Source organism: Uranotaenia lowii, chromosome 2 (genome assembly GCF_029784155.1).
Source record: "Uranotaenia lowii strain MFRU-FL chromosome 2, ASM2978415v1, whole genome shotgun sequence".
NCBI classification, from domain to species: domain Eukaryota; kingdom Metazoa; phylum Arthropoda; class Insecta; order Diptera; family Culicidae; genus Uranotaenia; species Uranotaenia lowii.
Window position 1 is genome coordinate 20844885 of NC_073692.1, and position 22038 is coordinate 20866922.

At 33.8% G+C, this 22038-nt stretch overlaps 1 protein-coding gene across 3 annotated transcripts in view; it reads left to right on the forward strand.

Annotated features, from left to right (window-relative positions):
- The first annotated feature begins 4735 nt into the window (after positions 1-4735).
- LOC129747669 (uncharacterized) overlaps positions 4736-22038 on the forward strand; it is a 29867-nt gene continuing 12564 nt past the window's right edge. The window contains exons 1-2 of one of the 3 annotated variants that reach the window (XM_055741974.1): positions 4736-4857; positions 18145-18921. In XM_055741974.1, the coding sequence (XP_055597949.1) occupies positions 18639-18921 (283 nt within the window). In that variant the 5' untranslated portion in view covers positions 4736-4857; positions 18145-18638. Of the gene's footprint in view, positions 4896-5421; positions 5504-18144; positions 18922-22038 lie in introns of those variants that run through there. The other 2 variants (XM_055741975.1, XM_055741976.1) reach the window with 2 other exon arrangements.

Genomic DNA, 22038 nt, shown 5'->3' on the forward strand with positions numbered 1-22038 from the left:
GGCGGCCATTGATGTATTTCCAGAATGTTGAAGGATCTTGTTTCACGTTGCGTTCGATGTTAGAAATATATTGGTTGAAAACAGTGTTGCGAAGAGTCGAATATTCAATCTCTAGCCTTGAGAGCATTGACTTCTTTTGGTCCGTTCGGTCTCGAAGGTAGCGTTTACGGGCTTTGCGAACTAAGTTGCGGCTCTTCCGTAACTCAGAATTCCACCAAGGGAGCTTGTAAGGCTGATGTCGGTGTAGTCGTTTAGGCGGCGTGTGAATGTGTACCAGAGATGATCATAGAAGGTTGATACAGCAACATCGATGTTCAGATCTTCGAAAAGTATTTGCCAGTTTGTGTTCAGTAACAATTCCATAACACGGTCGGTATCACAGTGTATAAAATCTAGATTTAGTCTATGCGGGCTTTGAATCTCAGAAACGAGAGTTGAAATGATAAAATTAAATGAATATTTGAATTTAGCAGTCACAAATCAACTCTTAAGTTTTATGCAGCTCAAAAAATGTAATTTTTTTTGTCTTGTGCCAAAACTGTCCATTTCCTAGCCATTTAAACGTTCTCGGAAATCGGGAAATCTGACGATCTCTAATATGTGTTGTGAGCCTATTCGGTTGAATAATTGTACTGAATCAAAGCAATCGAAAGATTCCCTTTAATTCAACCACGGTATACCGTGGTTGTTAATTCATTCAATTTAAAAGAATCTTACAATTGCTTTAATTCAATCTGACGATCATTCTCCCGGGAACTCTCAGGATCCCGGGAAAAATAATAAAAACCTACTGCATACGAAACCTTATCCATTTGGATTTTTTTTTAGGTAGTATGTATTGCAAAACATTTCAAAATTTTTTATTGCCTCAAAAACTTTATTAGCAATTATAAAACCCAAGACGCAAAAACTAAGCACTTGAACCGACAAACTTGACTGACTCTTGCTGCAAAAATTTGAAATAATTGAGAAAGATATGTCACTATTGATAGATGTTGGTTAGCTAAACTTCCAGTTATTCATCATTTGATTTCAATCTCGTAGATTTTCAGATAACCATTCGTTTGTTTCAAAATATGTTATTTCTTTGCCAATAATTTTATTACTGTTAACAGTTTGCGAAAAGGAAGTTTCTTTATTGGAATTGTTTGAATTAGAACGAAATTTTTTTTTTTATCGAATTCCAGATGTTTAACAGTTTTTGGAAAAATTGAATTTGAAGTCTAAGCCATACATCAAGGTAGAACTATAATTTTCCTAGTTCAATCTGATCCATTTTTCCAATTTAGATCGTGTAAATGTTTAGAAACTTAGCACTTAGTATTGGCCGAATGCCGGGAATTCCCGTTTTTTTTTTAATTTCATGGAAATTCCGGATAGGACACTTTACTTGTGCTATCAATAAATGATGCTTCATTTCAAGCTTCTTTTTTATTTCACAAGGCAACAAAATTAACATGTTTGAAAGTGCAAAGAATATTAGTGCTAATTTCATTAGTTTTGGGGCACTGATTCCAAATCCAAAAATTTCTTAAGATATTTTTAAAAATGAGTATGTATTTTTTATTATATGTAGGGGAGAGTTGGGTAACGTGGGCCACTCTAAATATCTCAGATGGCTGTTGCGATAAAAATCTCAATCTAACTGTCATCGTCGTCGCTTTGCTCAAGCATATTTTTCTATATTTTGTTGACTTAAATAAATTATATGCTTCTTTTATTTATCATACTTAAAAAAGTTTTAAAAAAATTACTTACATAATTGCATCGATGGGGAACCTGAAGTTCATAAAAAAAATATGCTCATATGCTTATGATCTTAGTTTTGTCATGTTCTTTCACGTGGAAAATGCATTTTTGATAAAACATCAATAAGTCACACAAACGCAAACAATATGCAAATCATATTTTGTGGGGAATCGTGGGCCACACATCTTGAATCATCTATATTTTTATGTTTTTATACACATTCAAAACTTAAAATACATTTTTCCTATCGGTAAAGTTCCCTTATGCCAAATGAAGAAAAAAGAAAAATATTTTGTCCATCCCATATAAGGAATTTTGAAAAACGTTCGCGAGCCAGGTTTTTGAATCTATGTATGACCGAATAGATGTCGCTTTTTTATTTCATCATCTGAAATTGCTTTAGAATAACGAAATGAATTATGCAACTACAGTTTTGGGTCAACTCATAAACTTTGCATGTTATTTGGATTTGGTGGCCCACGATTCTCCATCATTTTTCAAAATCCAGAAAATATTGCTTTTTTTAAAACAGTCAGAACTTGGAGAAAATAACTTATTAAAAATTAAAAAAAAAATCCAAATGATACCTTAAAAATTTATAAAACCATACCATTTTTTATTTTTTTAAATCTTTTATAATAAGAAGTTATGGAACAATGAAAAAAAGTGGGCCATGATTCCCCACTCTCCCATAGTATTTATTAAATTTTAAACAAGATTTGAATCTTTGATGTTTTAATAATGATACCTCAAAATTTTTTTCAGACTTCAACCAAACTGTTTAACGATTTTGAATAATTAAAATTAAATACTTTACGGCTTTCTTAAATGATATTCGAAATAGTTTTATCCTTATCTATTTTTTTTTTTAACTGTAGAATTTATTTTTTGAAAGCGATGTGTTTCTGAAACAAATTCAACTCGACAAGGTCTTAATCCTTGTTTGAATGAAGGAAAGCAAATTGATTTAAAATTTCCTAAAACTTTTACTCAAAACTAACCAACTTTAAAATTTCCATACGCCATATAATCAAAACTAGCGTTGATATGAAAATCTGATAAATATTCTGAATGCAAGACGGTAAAATCTTCCAAAATCAGTTTTTGAAGCTTAGGCGCGAAAATGCTGTACTCTATGTAAATTCTGAAAAAATCGTTTTGAAGAATTGGGAATAAGGTGCCCTTAAAGGAATAAAAAATTCACTTCATTCATACATTCTTTTTTTTTTTTTTTTAATTTGTTACTATTAGAAACGAAAGGCTAAGCTGAATCAAAGCAATTGAATGATTTCTTTTAATTCAACCACGGTAATTGGTTGAATTATTCAATCAAGTAGGCTCACAACACAATAAAGTGAAAGGTTAAAATTTAATTTAAATCGTTTGAAATTAAAAAAGTTAAAAATCTAGAATGAATGCTTTAAATTCAAGAGCAAATCAATGAAACTGGAGTTGTATAAGCTCCAAAGTTCAGGATAATATTTCAATATTGAATCTCAGAATTAATTTTAGATTTAGAAATAAAACGACGTCAATCCACGATGAGAAATGAGTTTCAGAATTGATAAAAAAACACGATATTTCCGAACTCCAATTCAGAAAATATAACATAATAATAAAAATAATATCAGAATTTTAAAATCAGTTTAAAAATCAGAGCTTTTATACGGTCAAAAATTTATTTCAAATATTTGCTTTCCAACCGCAAAATGTGATCATTTAAAATTTCTGTAAAGCATGGATCACGACATATCTGGACGCATTAAAACGAGTCTATCTCGGAGCTATGTAAACGAAACAATGATAATTTGAATTTGAAATGTAGGGTTTTTATAGCAGTTTAAAGAAAAAATAATTAAAAAAAATATTCCGATGTTGTTTTGATGAATTTTTGAACTTTTCGTCAAGTACCACGTTTGGACATCTTATTCGCTGACTTCAGCGACCATTTCGTTCCACAATCTCGTCATCTATGTTGCATCTCGAGTCGTCCTACCATTCTTCTTCATCTTCTGCTTGACAATTACCCAACAATTTTCGATAGGGCGGAATTGAGGGCAGTTGGGTGGGTTGATGTTCTTTTCGTCAAAATCCACACGTTGGCCTGATACCACTGTAGTACCTCTTTGCTGTAGTGGCAGCTTGCCAAATCTGGCGAAAATTCCTTTGTGAGATCTAATGTACGAAAAAAAAAACGTTTTTCAGGCACTCCTTATTGTACATTTCGGAGTCCATGGTCTTGTTTTTCACAAAAATTGGTGTTTTTCGTCCGCAGCTGCAAATACCTTGCCAGATCAAACACTTTCTTTTGCAAACGAATTCGAACTTGCCGGAGACATCACCCCGACCAGTGCAGTGCACCACTGCATTGGCTTTATAAAATTTTTGGCCAGGAAGCTGCCCAAATTCCATCTTCACGTACGTTTCATCATCCATGAGGATGCATCTGTCGTACTTCGTTCAAATCTTGTTGGCTAACTTCCGGGCACGTCCTTTGGCTTCAAAATTCTGCTTCAATGTCCGGATTGGTTGCTTACTGGCCCGATAGGATCGTATTTCTTCGCGCAGACGAATCCTTCTGTCGGTGCACCGGTCAGCGTTGAAATTGTTGGCGATGTCGTAGGTTTGAATGTTTTTTCACTAGAAATCTAAGTTCTTTTTATTAGTAAATTTCTGAAAATTTGTAAATTTGTTTTAGAAATAGGTTTTTTTTAAAGATCCATGTGGAAATTGATTTAAATGAGAAGGTTGTCCGTTTTTCAGATAAATCAAAGAAACCCCAACTCCGAGTAAAATTTCTCAATCGTCTAATGGCATAATTAGCTGACAATTTCTTTCCGACACTCCTTATATTTCCCACATGCAAGTGGATGCGTCTAAATGTAGGCTGATACCTATTTGAACAAGCGAGCAGAAAGTCAAGAGATCTTCAACGCCACTACGCCATGGTCTACGGTCAGGTTCAGATGCGCCACTTGGCTTAAGTCGCGCTGAGTTTAACGTTGACTTTCGAGCGGTGCGGTTGTGTTTTGTGAGGTTTTGAGTTTTGTCTTGCGTTTTCCCGCGCAATCTGTCGTCTGGCTGGGGTATCTGCTGGGTACTTACAAAGTATGTAGGAAAGTGTCCAAGATCCGTGATCGAACCAGGTGAAGATGCAATCCGGATTTGCCCAAGCATGGGCAATCGAGGTGGAATAACTGTGGTTACTCAACTGTCTGGGATCAAAAGTGTGTTAGCTGACAGGTTCCGGGATGATACTTTGTGTGAAGACGACAGAATTAGCAAATTTATTATTTATGTGACTTTGAAGAAAAAAAACCTGATAAATTTGGTTCCCTAGGGTAAAATTCATGCAAAGTCAAGGTGTCTGGAAGATTGGTTGAAATCGACCCTAAAGTGTCATACCCGATGAAAACGATAGTGATTTTGAGCTGAAAGTTTAAGCACCATCTCATAACCTATTATCACGATACCTTTTCGGCTACCGTTGGTGCTTTTAATCATTCTTGTTTTATGGGTCCCAGTAAATCTTCCCAAGATCCACAAAAAAAGGGGTCGCCGGAGGTTCAATTTGGTGCAGAAATTAAACGAAATGATGAAGTCGAAAACATGCAACCCCAACGGCGGATCTGAGAGAAAGTGTCATGTGATTATTATATTTCGGTTAACGTGAAACAAGTGACAACGTTTAGCTGGGCAGGAAGAAGAGTTGAACGAAGCAAAAAAAAAAACACGAAATGAACCATTCGAAATTGTAATTACATGGGAGGGCATAAAAAAATTAAACGTCAAAAAGGGCACACGAGTGGAGTTTTTGTGTGTGATTTTTTTTTTCGTTTTTGATAAACCGCACTGCAACGACTGACTGAAAAGTGACTGCAGGCAGGGGTGTGGAGAAATTTAAAGCTTCGTGCATTTATGGATGTGATATTTGTTTTTTTCATTGAGTTTTGTTGAAGAGGCGCTTACAGAGGGTTTATTGATGCATTTAGTTTGGGTAAACATTGCAGTGAAGTGCGTTAAGACCTCCATCTGAATGAAGTGATGTGATAAATGACGTGTAAATAAGAAAAGATAACCTCGTAATGGTGATTATTCGATTGCTTTGGAAATTAACATGTTGCCGATGCGAACCGAGGGCGGGAAACATAGTTAAGCGGAACACAGGAGCCTACAAGTGGAAGAAAAAATACAAAAATGTGCTGGCTGTGTGGGATTTTTCACGTTTTGCCTAAGGGCATCAAATTTTTTTTCAACAAAAATGATGTTGATTTTTCAGTTCAATTTTTTTAATTATCCATACAAACCCAAAAGTTCAAATTTACTCAAAAAACGTACAAAAAAAATAATAAAAAATTTACTCATGTAAACGGTATTAAAAAATTCTGCATGAAATCATGGATGAGTTTTGAACCAAAACGAAGCTTTCAACCCTCATCCGTCACTGAAATTTTTTCCCGTTACAGTACTTGGAGTGTCAAATCCACACTCCTGACTATTAGTTTGTTTCTCAACCGAATTTACTAAATTTTAAGTTGATTAAGATTTTTTATCGCCGATATAATTATTGATTATATTATTTTAATGGCATTGCGGCGAGATGAACTTCTCAGGTAGAAATGTGTTAAGTAGTGAAGAATATAGCTGGACAGATGAAGCGAGTGCGCTTCGTAAAAGAAGTAGAAAGCTCAAAACTAATTTTAAGTTTTGGAAACCTCTTAATGTAACTCGAACATGTGAACCATATTTTTGTCAAGTAATGCAGCGCTAATGTAATTACACCACTAGAATCGGTATGAAATTGGCTTCCTGGTGAATATAAGTTTATTGCAAAAATCTTGCGTGAATATACTCAAAATTCTGTACAAAGTTAAATTTAAGTGCAGTAAAATCTGAAAAAAAAATTAAAATAGAGAAAAAGTTTGAAAAACAGCTACTTTTGAAAATTCTGTGTTTCGTATTTTGAAAATCTAAAAATGCAAAAATGTGCCAAATTGCATTAACTTTTCAATCCTTAAAAATAGATCTGCTGTTACGGTTACATTGATTGAAAAGTACAGTTTTTACACCACTTTTTTACATTTTTTTGTGGTCATGATCTTGATAATATTCTTAAAAAATAAAAATTTATGTGCTACATATAGGTTCTAACTTCAGTTTTCTTGGACACTAGCTGAATTTATTTAAAGCATTTCGTAGCTGATCTACATTCTATTTTCCAAAGCATGTTTTTCGGATTTTTTTTCCTTAGATTTTGAATAACGGAAAACTGAAATGTTCTATGTGTATAATGCCTGAAAAACGAAATTGAGTTACGTTACGAGGTTTCCAAAACTGTTATTTTTGTTAATATCGGTTAGGAAACAAGAAAGATATAGCGGTTTTAAGCGAGGAGTGTCAAATTGACACTCAAGGTCTGATTAGGGAGTTTTTTTTTCCTGGGATTTCAGGGTGTGTCCATGGCAAAAGTTATGATGCGAAATTAAAGATTTCAAGAATTAAATCAGGGTCCTCGAAAAAAATGCATTTTTTGGATGCACCCGAATAAAATTACAAGCCACAAAATTTCCAATTGTGTCATTTTGACACTCAAATGCGAATTAGGGTTAAGACCCCAGGGTTTGAGGAATTCAAAAACGACTTAAAATCGACTCAGTCTGTTTTAATACTCCTGAGCTCTGGTATTAAACTGTTATGCTTAATACGAATAAAATAAAACGAATGTGATTCCATCAAAAAGTAACCTTTTCGTAAGATTATCAAAACTTATTTGATTGCATAAAAATCATATGTTGTTTAATATCTTGAACACGTTAGAGTCTTGTTGGCATTTATGATATTCATTGTGGCTTTGTTGATGACTATTTTTGAATGTTCTCATTTCCCTAATTTATATGAAGGAACAAAATAGTAACATCACCTATTTATAGAGCTCTGATTAGAATTTTATGTTTTATAGTTGCTTCGAAACTCTATTATTGTTTACCTTATTTCTTTCTGTTTAAATTAAGAATAAAATAACAAGACTTCTTAGGCTTTTTTCCTAATAAACATTGTTTATTGTAGGATAATGATCATGTAAATTTTTTTCAAAAATCAGTAATTTCATTTCTCAGTGAAACATTTATTTAGAATTTCTAAGGATAAGGATTCATTCACGTTTTTTTTCCAAATCAAACACAAAAAAATACATTATGTATTATTATGAGTCCAAAACGATTTTTTTTGAGAAAATTTTATCAAAATTAGTATGGAAGTTTTTTTGGAAACGATTGAAAATCTGCTAGTGGGTTTTGATGGACATTTTTTTTTTCAAATTTTTTTACTTCATTTTTGTTGAGTAGTTCATGGATTTTAACAAAATTTGCCCGGATATTTCAGAAATTTTCAGTGATTAAATCTGAAAACATTTGCCAGGTTTTTAGATAAAATAATCCTTGAAAGCGGGTTGGGAAAGCAAACTAGGAATTGGAAGGCCACAGATGATTACAGGTGTTTCGAAGTCCGTTTCTGATACGATCATTATGTTTCCTTTCAAGCAAAGATAAATTTCCATGATAAATATGGTCAGCAGATTTTTCTTTTAAATTACTTCATCAAATTTTGAAAAAGGCTGATTTCGAAAGATAAACAATAAAACCATTAACAAGTGGAATGTTTTTGTTCTTGAATTGACGGCAACGAGGAAATTTGAATAATAAAGACAGAGTGAAAGATTTAGATTCCTTATCGACATGTCCAGGCTTCGGATTCATTTGAGAGCAAACACCCACGGAGCTAAAATCTGCTCTCACTCTTTAAGCGGCAAGAAGGAATGAGAAGGAGTGACCATTTGCCTCGAAGATGTCATGCTCTTAGGGAGTTCTTTTTACCTCTCGCTCCGCTCTAAAAAGATAAATGAGCGCTCTTTGGGAGTAGCTCCGCTTTAAGACAAACGTTATGAGCTGGGAATCTGGCTGGTTCGTGTTCGTTTGTTTTGGTTTGCGCCGAAGGTGTCATTTGGAAATGATTTAATATGAATAACGAAAGGTAGGACGTGTCCCCGCTGATTATTTTGTTGAGTAGAGTGGCTCAAATAAGCAGATTGTTGTGTGAAGTTTACATGCAAAATTTAAGTCAAATAGCACAAGAAGGGCCTCTAGTTCGTAAAGAAATTTAAAATATTATCTTCGGGTAGCTATTATTTCATCAATAACCGTCAAACGGGGCATCATGCAACAGCCGGGTTAGATGCTAAATTTGTATACCACATCAAGAGGTGTTATTTTTTATTTGAATATAATGTAATTAAGTTATCATTTAATGATAACAAAATAATGATGACTAATTTCCTAACATCGTGAGATAGATTTAAGATTATTATAAATATTATGATTATCATAGAAAATTAAAAAAAATGTGCCAAAGATGTACCTACATTTTTTAAATATTTTTCCAATGTCCTTATAGCATACCTTCCCTATATCAACACTGTTGGTGTGATTTTTTTTTTGGAAAAACAGTATTTTTTTTTAAATAAATATTGGAATATTTCAGTTACTAATCTGGGCTAAAAATTCATCAAAATACAAATCAAAGATTCACCTTTTAAATCTTGATTCCATATGCTGTTATGATTGGTTCACTTCACGCGTTTGTTAAATTCAAAATATCATCTATCATAACATGAACTTTTATGATTTAAACTAGATAATTTTTTACCCCTAAATGTATGCAGCACCTTTATGGTTTTAAAATCATTTTTGACAGAAACTCATAACATAAACTTGTTTTGAAGATGATTTTTTACCCCTAAATGTATGCAGCACCTTTATAGTTTTAAAATCATTTTTGACAGAAAATTGTAAAATTTTATTCGAACAAAACAAAAACCTACTGCATTTGGTGCTTTATGCGTTATGACATCAGAAATATATCTTAAACTATAAATTTTCAAACGTTTTCATTTGATTTTTTCATTCATTGTTGTCACTTATCTAGACCTTTTTTAGAAAGGTGAAAGTCGTATGTTTTTCTCGATTTGAAAATAGCTGGGGAAGCAATAATTTTTCTGACTACGTAATGTTGATGTCCCATCAACCTTAAGCCTTTTGATTTACAAGCAGAATGATTATCTATGGACGTTAAGTTTTTAAAAGCCATTTAGGTTGATATGTGTGCAGGATTTTCTTGTTTACGATACTTCTTTCAACACCGGCCGATTTCTTTGTAAAACATATTATCTGAAAGCCTTAACTTTGACAATCGTTTTACATAAACATTGAATGTAAATTAGAGTAATAATGTTAACGTTGTTTAGGTACAAAACTAGTCTAAAATTCGTTTTGCTTACATCGTCGCATAGCCACCCCCATCAGCCAGCCAGCAGCTGGGAGCTACTTGAAGCAATCAAATATGTACCTAACTCGAAGCAATTCTGAATCGTCACACGCAAAGTTATTTCTCCCAGGGAGGCCTCTTTGGGAGGAGCGCAGAGCCTCTGAGGGAGTAAAGAGTGACTGGCGCTCCTAGCGATTCTGGCAGTAAGAGAAGCGAGAAAGAGTGGTTTTCGACTGCCAGGAGTTTGGGAGTTCCTCCTCAATGAGTGGTACTGCTCTGCCTCTTTTGAGTCGCGCCTCAGGATGCGTCCGAAGCCTGGACCTGAGTCGAGATTTTTTTTCGAACATTTTTACGGCTCATTTCCAATCATTGTTTTTTAAATGCGTTACTCTTTAGTTTCTATCTTGCTGGCAGCAATTTTTGTGGTTATGATCAAGCATATTGTTTGGTTGTGTGAGGACCAGCTTTTCGTTAGGGCGAATTTAATGGACTCTCTCCGGATGCGAGGAAACACTCTTATAGCACCCCAGTGAGAGATGCAGGGCTGCAATAGACATTGAAATCTACACTCAGAGGAAATCTTATTATAAATTTCATAAGATACATCTTATGAACCACTTTTTTGCGTCCAAACTAATTTTTCATAAGATTCTTATGAAATTCTTTCAATTTTCATACGATGTTCTTATGAAAAATAGAAGAAACGGCATTGTGAAAAAATGATAAACATATTCATTCAAAGCATCAGTTTTTTTTCATCATATAACAGTACGAAGCAATCGCCAGTTCATAGTTATTATAGATTTCCTTCATTGTTAAATGTTATTGTTATCTCCGGAATGGTAAGTTCGATTTGATGTTTTTGGTGTGAACGTTTTGGTGTGAAACTAAAATACATTATTTGTTTACTTTTCAGCAAGCTGATCGGCAAAAAACGAAAGGTCGAAGATTAAGATGCGGCAAAAAAAAAACCTTGATGGAGCCGTCTGTTGATGCGCTGCTGATGGTGACAATGAAGGATTTAATTTTAAACGAATTTGGCAAACAATAAAGTGTATGTTTTCAGCATGAAATATCGAGAATTTTTCTTATTAGAAAGTGATTTACTGTTTCCATAGGAATCTCTTATGAAAAGCAACAACCTCTCATTGAAGTAGGCGTTCATCTTCAGAATTCATTCGCGTCATAAGACAATCTTATAAATTTCATTAATTTTTCTTATGGCGCCACTTCATAAGAGAATCTAATGGCATACATAATAGTATTTTTCTGAGTGTATCTCTTTTTCAAATCTATCTCTTTCTCAAAAGCTATTGACCTCCATTTATAGCTGTTTATAACTTCTTCGCTATATCAAAACTTATCTAAACCAATGAAATGTAAGTACAAAAATCAGACTTTGGCTTTTTAAAACCTGCGGTCGGAGCCATTTTAAATAAACCAGTAAAAAATTGAATTTATCAATTTAATCAAAGTTTGTTTAACAAATAATACAAGCTATTTATTTTCCTTTAACATGCGATTTGTGAAGAAATAAATAGGTTGGTAAACAATCTAAGAACTCAGAAAAGATATAAGAAATTTATATCATTTGTAAATGCGGGATGTCTACGGGTCAAAAACTATGCTTTTGAATTGTTTTCCTTAAAAAACACCGTTTTGAACTTAATTAAAAAAAATAATAATGCAGAAATGTTCGAAGATAGAAAAAATATAGGTGTGCAAACTTTTATTGAGATTCGATGCTCTGTAGTAAACGATAACATTTTTAATCTGAGCTGTGTTTGTTTAAAAGTTTATAGTTGTGTACAATAGTTGTGTACATAGTTGTGTTTGACTCATAGTCACCCCCATTAACCACATTTTAAACAAATTGGAATTGGAAAAATTGGAATAACTCATTATTCGGGTTGAAGTTCTTTTATATTATTAGTTATTCATTTTAAATCATTACTTTCGAAAATAAGTCATAAAAGTGTTGGCAGTTTTTTTGGAGCTTTCATAAATAAATGAGAGATCTTGAAAGATTCATTTGAAAGAAAAACTTATTTGTGGATCAAATCAGATTGATTTTCAACTCTTGTTAATTCAATACACTCAAATTTTAGTTTAAATCTTTGTTTTAAAAGTATTCACAATATTAATAATGTTAAAAATCAGTAAAACATATTGTGAGCTGATTTTTTCTTAACTTTATGAATAAGTATAAGTTTTTTTTATCAACAATAAACTATCAATTTATTTCATTATAAAAATCTGTAAAACAAATAAAATAAAAAATTAGAATTTTCAAAGAACGCCATTTTGAAAATGAGCTCAGATCTTATTTTATACAAGTGGTTTTCACCAGTTTTGTGTTTTGTTATGGGCAATTTTAAATTTTATTTCGTATCTTAATTCTGCATTTTGAACCTGAACAAAAATTCTGAATGCTTTTTTGAAATCGATTTCTGAATATAAATTCCAAACAAAAATTCCTAAAAATGATCAACAGAACAGACAGAATCCTAAACCCGAAATCTCATACTAGAATATTTAATCTTCTATTTTCAATACGAATTTTTTCTTCAATTATTTATTCGTAATTCAACTAGTGAATCTGAATGAAAATTTCGAAAGATGAATGTCTGATATTTGAATATTGAATCACCATTATGGATTGTATTTTAAGATTCAATCCTGCATGAGAATTAAGAGTAAGAATTTCAAGTTAAAATTTTCGAAATGTTTTGTTATTTTTGATAATTTTTTTTCAATATTCCGAAATGATATGATATTGTCTCAATGATGAATCGAACTGAAAATCAAAAATAATAAACTGGATACAGATTCCACAATCCGGTCACAGGCAGCAAATTAAGATAACAAAAAATTAAACCATGCAGAGCATCGGAAATGATTATAACCTAAGCTCACCAGATATTTTTCCGCATTTATCAGGGCAAATCAGGGCTTTTTTATATATAAACCTTGCAAAACCCGATTGCATTCGATTTCAAAGTTTTCAACAACTTGAAATATGGGCAATACCCAGGAAAATTATGGAATTCTCGAAAAGTTGTTTTTTTTTATCGTAACACATCGGTCAGTTTAGTTGGATGAACATTGTAAAAAAAAAATTTTGGACGCAACATACATAATTGTTATCACCCAATTTCAATTTTTATTTGATTTTGCAAATAAAGTAAATACATTCGGGCAAAATCCGGGCAATCTGGCATCCTAAATGGGTCCTATCTTATTGAAAACAAGGAGTAAGGACTGTACCCAAAATTCATGAACCAACTTCTTTTGAGAATAACTTTTGTTAGCGTTTTTCGAGTACAGTCTTTCAATATTAATCAACTAGTAATAAAATATTTAAAGATCTATAGTAGAATTGTTAACGTGGGATGATTAACGTGGGATGAGATTTTGAGGTTTTGGTCTTATTTCTGAGTCGAGATTGTTACTCTTGATTCACTTGAGTCGTTCATCAAAATTTGATTAAGAATTTAAAATTTTGATTTTAGAGAAGAACATTTTGCTTGATATTTTTCGGACCCTCATGGGGGGGGGGGGGGGGGGGGGTTTAACCCCCAAAACACCACCTGTTCCTTCGGCCATGCAATAACTTATGATATTTTCTACTGATTCTTGAAAACAAAACTGTTCCTTACTTCTTCTTCGTCTTCTGATTCTATTCGCCGATGCTATTTTTAGCACGACTCGGAACTGCCTTATCGACTAGCTCCAATATTGGTCCAGTTACAAAGACCATATGACCAACGTTTCTGTTTATATTCCGTGGAATTTACAATCTTTTACACTCCGTAGAGATATTTTGCATTCGTTTATACTCAGTACAGCTTACTATTCTATTTATGCTCCTTCGTGTATTGCATTTTTCGTTGTTCGTGTATTCATTTTAACATCTGTGGACTTACAAAATTTCCTTAACCTAGTTGGAGGCAGCGGGATTCGATCACTGACAGTCTGATTACGAACCAGACAGGCTAGCCATTAGGCTAAACAACCGCCCTTGTTCCATGCTAAGCGAATCTTAATGCATGTTTCTTGCATGTATCTGACAGGAAAAGAACTTTGTAATGTGTTGATATGATCTTAACTTAACTCATTTGAAAAAAAAAACCAGATTTTGCCTGGTTTTATTCTCTTTATTTTCCAAACCAAACAAATAAAACTAATTGAGTTTTTATAATTTTTTGTTCATGCGTCCTATACTAAAGTTTTTGAGCAAGTTTAATGAACATAAAAATGAAAGGGTTTTAAGAAGCCTAAATACGTTTTCAAACCTGCTGTTAAAATTTACATTCTTGATCCAGTTTTTTTTACAGATTTCATGGATTATCTTGTTTCAATTTGGATGCCACTGGTAAAGGCTTTCTTAAACTGATTCATGAAAATCTTTGACTTGGGTAATGTGGATTGCTTATTTTCAAGTACCGTAAAACGGGGTAAGATTGATCACTTTTTTCAGTATTCCTCGAAAATTTTTATCTGATAAGGGCAATATGGCATTTTTTATATTTTTAAAACTAAAACTGCACTTCTAAGTATGAATGTAAAACATGGTTGCAGAAATTTATTAGACTACTTTAAATTTCATTTAAAAATAGATTTCGTCTTTGTTTAAAATTTGATGCTTTGGGGTAACATTGATGTCTCTATTTTGAGGATTTTAACGAGTTTTCTTGATCATAAAGGATAATCATAAAGGACGCCAGATAAAGTTATTTATTTGCCTGTTTATAACCTAAACGACTTGTAATGACCTTATAAGAACACAAATGCTAAGAATAAGTTTGAAAGGGCTTTTATAGATCAAAACAGGTTTATAAGATGGTATTTCAAACCATTTGCATATCCACTATCATTTACAAATATATTAATGTTTTATAAGGCCCTGAAAGAGCATAATAAAAATCAAATCAAATAAATTTATTGCTGTTATATAAGTTGGATATTTTATACGCTTATAGATGTCCTGGAGGCCAGTTGTAAAAAGGTTGCCCATTAATGCGTTTTAAAACAATAAAAGATCATATAAATCGTTTATAAACTATCGTTAAAGAATTATAAAACCAAAATGGATTTTAAGTGTTACTTGGGATACAAAACACCTTCGTAATATTTACAAATGCTAGTAATTGATAAACTACGGCAGTCGTGTGTTAAGGCCAATCAAAAATGAAAATCGAAAGATGGACCATGATGCTGCATAAATTAAGGGGTCAAATTTTTTAACATTACTTATGAAATTTTAACTAAAAAAAACGAAATACTGCCTTCCTTCAATTCTTTAGGCCCTCGAACTATTACCCTTGAATTTTTCCATCAAACTTCACCATTCGATGGGGTTTCTAGCCTTTTGTCCTTGTTACTCTTACAAAACGTCCCTTTTTTTAAATATCAAAAATTTTCTTCAAAATACATCAAAAACTACACCAAAACTATAAATTTTCTAAGAAAAAAACTGTCACATAAATCAACCAGCTGCTTCTTGACGCTTTCATTTCATCAGGAAGGGTGTTTATTTGCGAGCCTTCGAAAAAATAGATATTTCAAGATTTCATCAATTAACGTTTTTATTTACATTTGAAATTTTCAAAAACAAACCAAGTATTTCCCAAGATTTTGAAACTGAGACATGTCCAGGCTTCGGACGCATCCTGAGGCGCGACTCAAAAGAGGCAGAGCAGTACCACTCATTGAGGAGGAACTCCCAAACTCCTGGCAGTCGAAAACCACTCTTTCTCGCTTCTCTTACTGCCAGAATCGCTAGGAGCGCCAGTCACTCTTTACTCCCTCAGAGGCTCTGCGCTCCTCCCAAAGAGGCCTCCCTGGGAGAAATAACTTTGCGTGTGACGATTCAGAATTGCTTCGAGTTAGGTACATATTTGATTGCTTCAAGTAGCTCCCAGCTGCTGGCTGGCTGATGGGGGTGGCTATGCGACGATGTAAGCAAAACGAATTTTAGACTATTTTTGTACCTAAACAACGTTAACATTATTACTCTAATTTACATTCAATGTTTATGTAAAACGATTGTCAAAGTTAAGGCTTTCAGATAATATGTTTTACAAAGAAATCGGCCGGTGTTGAAAGAAGTATCGTAAACAAGAAAATCCTGCACACATATCAACCTAAATGGCTTTTAAAAACTTAACGTCCATAGATAATCATTCTGCTTGTAAATCAAAAGGCTTAAGGTTGATGGGACATCAACATTACGTAGTCAGAAAAATTATTGCTTCCCCAGCTATTTTCAAATCGAGAAAAACATACGACTTTCACCTTTCTAAAAAAGGTCTAGATAAGTGACAACAATGAATGAAAAAATCAAATGAAAACGTTTGAAAATTTATAGTTTAAGATATATTTCTGATGTCATAACGCATAAAGCACCAAATGCAGTAGGTTTTTGTTTTGTTCGAATAAAATTTTACAATTTTCTGTCAAAAATGATTTTAAAACTATAAAGGTGCTGCATACATTTAGGGGTAAAAAATCATCTTCAAAACAAGTTTATGTTATGAGTTTCTGTCAAAAATGATTTTAAAACCATAAAGGTGCTGCATACATTTAGGGGTAAAAAATTATCTAGTTTAAATCATAAAAGTTCATGTTATGATAGATGATATTTTGAATTTAACAAACGCGTGAAGTGAACCAATCATAACAGCATATGGAATCAAGATTTAAAAGGTGAATCTTTGATTTGTATTTTGATGAATTTTTAGCCCAGATTAGTAACTGAAATATTCCAATATTTATTTAAAAAAAAATACTGTTTTTCCAAAAAAAAAATCACACCAACAGTGTTGATATAGGGAAGGTATGCTATAAGGACATTGGAAAAATATTTAAAAAATGTAGGTACATCTTTGGCACATTTTTTTTAATTTTCTATGATAATCATAATATTTATAATAATCTTAAATCTATCTCACGATGTTAGGAAATTAGTCATCATTATTTTGTTATCATTAAATGATAACTTAATTACATTATATTCAAATAAAAAATAACACCTCTTGATGTGGTATACAAATTTAGCATCTAACCCGGCTGTTGCATGATGCCCCGTTTGACGGTTATTGATGAAATAATAGCTACCCGAAGATAATATTTTAAATTTCTTTACGAACTAGAGGCCCTTCTTGTGCTATTTGACTTAAATTTTGCATGTAAACTTCACACAACAATCTGCTTATTTGAGCCACTCTACTCAACAAAATAATCAGCGGGGACACGTCCTACCTTTCGTTATTCATATTAAATCATTTCCAAATGACACCTTCGGCGCAAACCAAAACAAACGAACACGAACCAGCCAGATTCCCAGCTCATAACGTTTGTCTTAAAGCGGAGCTACTCCCAAAGAGCGCTCATTTATCTTTTTAGAGCGGAGCGAGAGGTAAAAAGAACTCCCTAAGAGCATGACATCTTCCAGGCAAATGGTCACTCCTTCTCATTCCTTCTTGCCGCTTAAAGAGTGAGAGCAGATTTTAGCTCCGTGGGTGTTTGCTCTCAAATGAATCCGAAGCCTGCTCAGGTCCAACCTTAAACCATGGTTTAAGTCTTACCTTTTAGATAATTGATACGAGCCTTGCATTGCTTCGAACCAAAAAGTAGAATTCGTTGAAAGCGATTAGTCGTTGACAGATGTCGCCTTCTTATTGCCCTTTACTAAAGAATGTGAGGGAACCTGTGATAAAAAGCAACGTCTATAAAAAGCACCGAACACGATTACCATTTCAAGACTAAGACTTCACAATTTATAAACTTTTAACTCGAATTCTTGGTATGAAAACCATTGTTGCAAATGTAAAAAACACATCAAAACTTCTAGTTGGACGAACACTAATCTCTGATCGATTCATCACAGAAAATAATCAGTGTCTAAAGAGAAAAAAAACCATCCACAAAAAAGGGTTTCCAGTATTTGGCAAGCAATTAGCCATTATCAATTATCCAAATTTTCCGACCGGATTTGCTCCTTTGTGCCATGGATGTCATTGTCATGATATTGAAAATCGACTGCTTTATCTGGTGTTATCATTTGTTTTTCAGCCTGAATGCCAATGTTTTCGTCAGTTGTTAAAAGTCCAAATTAATTAGTCCGTCTCGCCCGCCGTAGTCTGTAGTGCGTGCATGTAGTGAAAGAACATCACCAATCGATGTTCCGACTGTCGACCACAATCATTCGGAACCCATCCGTTCCGGTTCCGTTCTCGATTCGGTGCTCATCCTGATTTAGTGTATCGGAATTCGAATGAATGCGCGACACGGACTGCAATCAGTGAACCATAATTGGGTCGGAACGTTCGAAATTCCCAATTGTGCCACCCACACCCCCTCTCAGTGATCGACCCGACCCATTCGGTGAGTGAGTGAAGAGAAACAGTGAAAAAGAGGCACGAAGACGCGACTCGGACGGAACAAACCCCCGGAATAAGTGAAATCCAACCATGCAATGAATTTAACACCGCCACCGCACGCCAAAAGCCACTTCCAAAATCAACAGCAACGAATTTGCATGTGGTGGACCATTCGATCGAAGAAGAATGCTTTTGCGCCGGAAAAATATGTCAAAGTTAAACACAAATAAGTGGGGACCCCGGGGATTAATTAGCGTTGGCGTTGGCAGTCGAGTGACGCATTGCTGGGTCCCACAGCTGATGATCATCTCCTGCTGCAGCATTTGCTGCGTCCTCCTGATGGTGGGAGTTCCTGTGGTCCATTCGGCTCCTTCGCTTGCGGCCAAATCCTGGCCTGTGATGAAAAACTATGACATCTGGGGAACGTCCTCTGATGCTGCCGGCCAATCTCCCACGGATGCTGATGCAGGTTTGTGTTATTTTTTTCATACCACTTACTCATTATGGGGTCATATGAGCTCGGCATGATAATTTTGGCGGCTAATGAGGTTTTCTATTGAAATGTGTTAGCAGGACGAGAAACCAATAAATCAACTAAACCATTCTCTGTAAAAGCATGAGTACACCCATAGAAGAGGTTGCAAAAATCCAATGCCTTTTTAGCAAATCTCTGTGCCGATAATGCTCTGAAATGTGCACTGTGCCGAAGACGGTATGTTTGAAAAACCGTAACTGGCATAAGGACTCGGCTCCCAACCAAAATGATGACCACTACATTCAAGCGAAACAAGAAAAACATTTAATGGGATTTCCTTCCTATTGGATAATTCATCCCAGAAACAAGAAAATAAAAATTAAAACCACAGCGTTGTAGTGAGAATCGAACTCACATCACCAATTGTATCGTCTTGCCAGTCCGACATTCTAACCGGTGTACCTACTATTCGAGCTTCATGCAGGACGAGGTATATTTGTCATACGCTTTCTGTTACCGATCAATCACAAAAAACGTACAACGGCGGCTTCCCGGCGTTTGGCCTCCTTTCAATGCATTCCTTTGTCTTAAGATGGAAACGGGAAAGGGAACGGGAGTGAAGGAACGGGAAACCCATTGAATGAGAACTGTGCTTTGCTTACTGCCTGCTATTACATACACACGCTACATATACACAGCTGCTAAAGCCGGGCAGCTTGGTCGGTGTTGTTTGCCGGTGAATTGAAGGAATGTTTTCTTTTGTTGCTTTTGCTACATACACACGCACAGCTTAGCCGTGTTTGCCGGTTGATTGAATTAGAATGATGTTTTTGTTGTTGCTTTTGCTACATTCACACGCACAGTGCTCGGTTCGCTGGCTGCCTGGTGTTGGCCGGTATTTATTTCCATCCTTCTTCGGCTTGTGATGCGATGGGGAGGGACGCGAAAACGTTTTTATTTTGTTTCATTCAGACATACGCAATTCGGTTGCGCTGGGAGGTTAATGCCGGTGGGCGCAAATCGAATCAGTGCCGGTCGCGTTATCTTCTTGTACCAATGATGCTATGAAATTGACTACACGCCATTGGCACAGAGGCTGAATTTTGGGTGTAGATGAAATTGTATACAAAGTAAAATTCCAAATAATAATAAACTTCATGGTGCAACTCTGAATAGCTATATTCTTCTGAACCAAACAGAAAGTTATTTCATCCTTCAAATCTGATAGCTGAAAGTTAAAACATTTATCCATAAATGAAACAATGGTATCGGATTCCGGGTCCCATACCATGTGATATCAGAAAGTTTAAGTTTATAATTGTTTTTATATTTGTATATCAAAAACTATTCGAAGGTTGATGTGAAAATTTATGAAATATGGAATTCTGTATCGCAAACTGAAAGTTCTCGGTGCTCACAAATTCCCTTTCTTTGTCACAGTTAGCGAGAGCGAACTTTATCCACTAAATTAACGATACAATTTAGCAATATTTAAATTTAAATACATTTTAAACACTTTTCTTTGGCCTCCACTCAAGGATGAATGGGGATAGTTTTGAAGTTATTCCAATAATCTCTTTGCCCAGTAAATTTCCGCAGTCCATGATTAATTTAGAAAGGTGGTATCAAAAAACACTACCGCCAAACGGAACATCATACAACAGCAGGGTTAGTTGCAACATTTGTATACCACAACACTTAATAATTTTTTCTTTCAAAATAATGAAGAAAGTTATCATTGAATGAAAACAAAATGAGGATGGCATAGTTTCTCACATTTTGAGATAGTTTTTTAAAGTTGTTGATTCTTGAAGAAAATTGAAAAAATCGAGCAATTGATGTTAATAGATTTTTATATTTTTCGATGCAGTAAAAATTTTACACAGTATGACGGATTGGCTTAATGGTATGACCTACAAAAATTCTATTACTTTTATTATCCTATACCAACACTGTTGGTTTAGAAATATTTTCCGGACAATCACTTAATTTTTTTAATTAAATGCTTTTATATTTAAGTTACCAGTCTGGGTTAAAATACATAAAATTACGAATCATAGATTCACCTTATGAATCTCGTTTCCATATGCTATATATGATTGTTTTCCATCATTCGTTCGTTAATTTCAAAATTAAATCCATTCAATTATTATTTTTATGATTTCAGCTAATAGAGTTTTTAGTAGCATTTTTCACCCATGAAAGTATGCAGCACCCTAATGTCTTTCCATTAAAAACATTTTTAACGGACTAAATGTAAAATTTAATTCGTAAAAAACCAAAAATTACTGCAATTGGAGCTTAATACGTAATTAGACTACAAATATACCAAAAACGATAAGTTTTCAAACGTTTTCATTAGATTTTTCATTAAAAGCAAAATTTGTTGCAACGTACCCCTTTTTTCAGAAGGGTGAATCGCATGTTTTTATAAATTTAAAAATAACTGGTGAAACCAATAATTTTTCTTACTACGTCAATTCAATGTCCCATCAACCTTCAAACTTTTGATGTACAAGCTGTATGATTATCTGTGGAAATTAAGTTCTTAGAAGCCATTTAAGTTGAAAAGTGTTACATGATGCTCCAGTTGACGGTAGTTTAAAGAATAACCACATTAACTCTTTAAAGAATCTTTCGAATGAAATAAAAACACACCCATTTTTAGAGACCCATTTTTTTTTGTTTTTCATGTAGGTTAGTTTCTCAAACAGTTATCAATAATCGGTATCTGTTCACGAATTTATCAAACTTTACTCCGTAATATTTTATATTCGATTTCAGAATACTAGATTTTAATTAAATTTAACATGTTGATTAGCTTTTTATTCTAAAATCGAAGATTTTTTTTAGATATTTTGTTTTAGATCCTAAATTCCTGATTTTTTTCGAATTATAAAATATCTTAAAACACAAGAAATAGAGGAAACTTTCGTTCGCCAAAACTTCAATGCGACATCAACATTTGTTACTGAAAATCCCGGAAAAAAAAACAACAACAAAAACATTTGTTATACAATACCGTTCATAATTGTATAGAAATTGGAAGCACGCGCACTGTCACTTCGACTTTGAACTTCCATAACTTTTAACTCTGATGATAATTTCTGA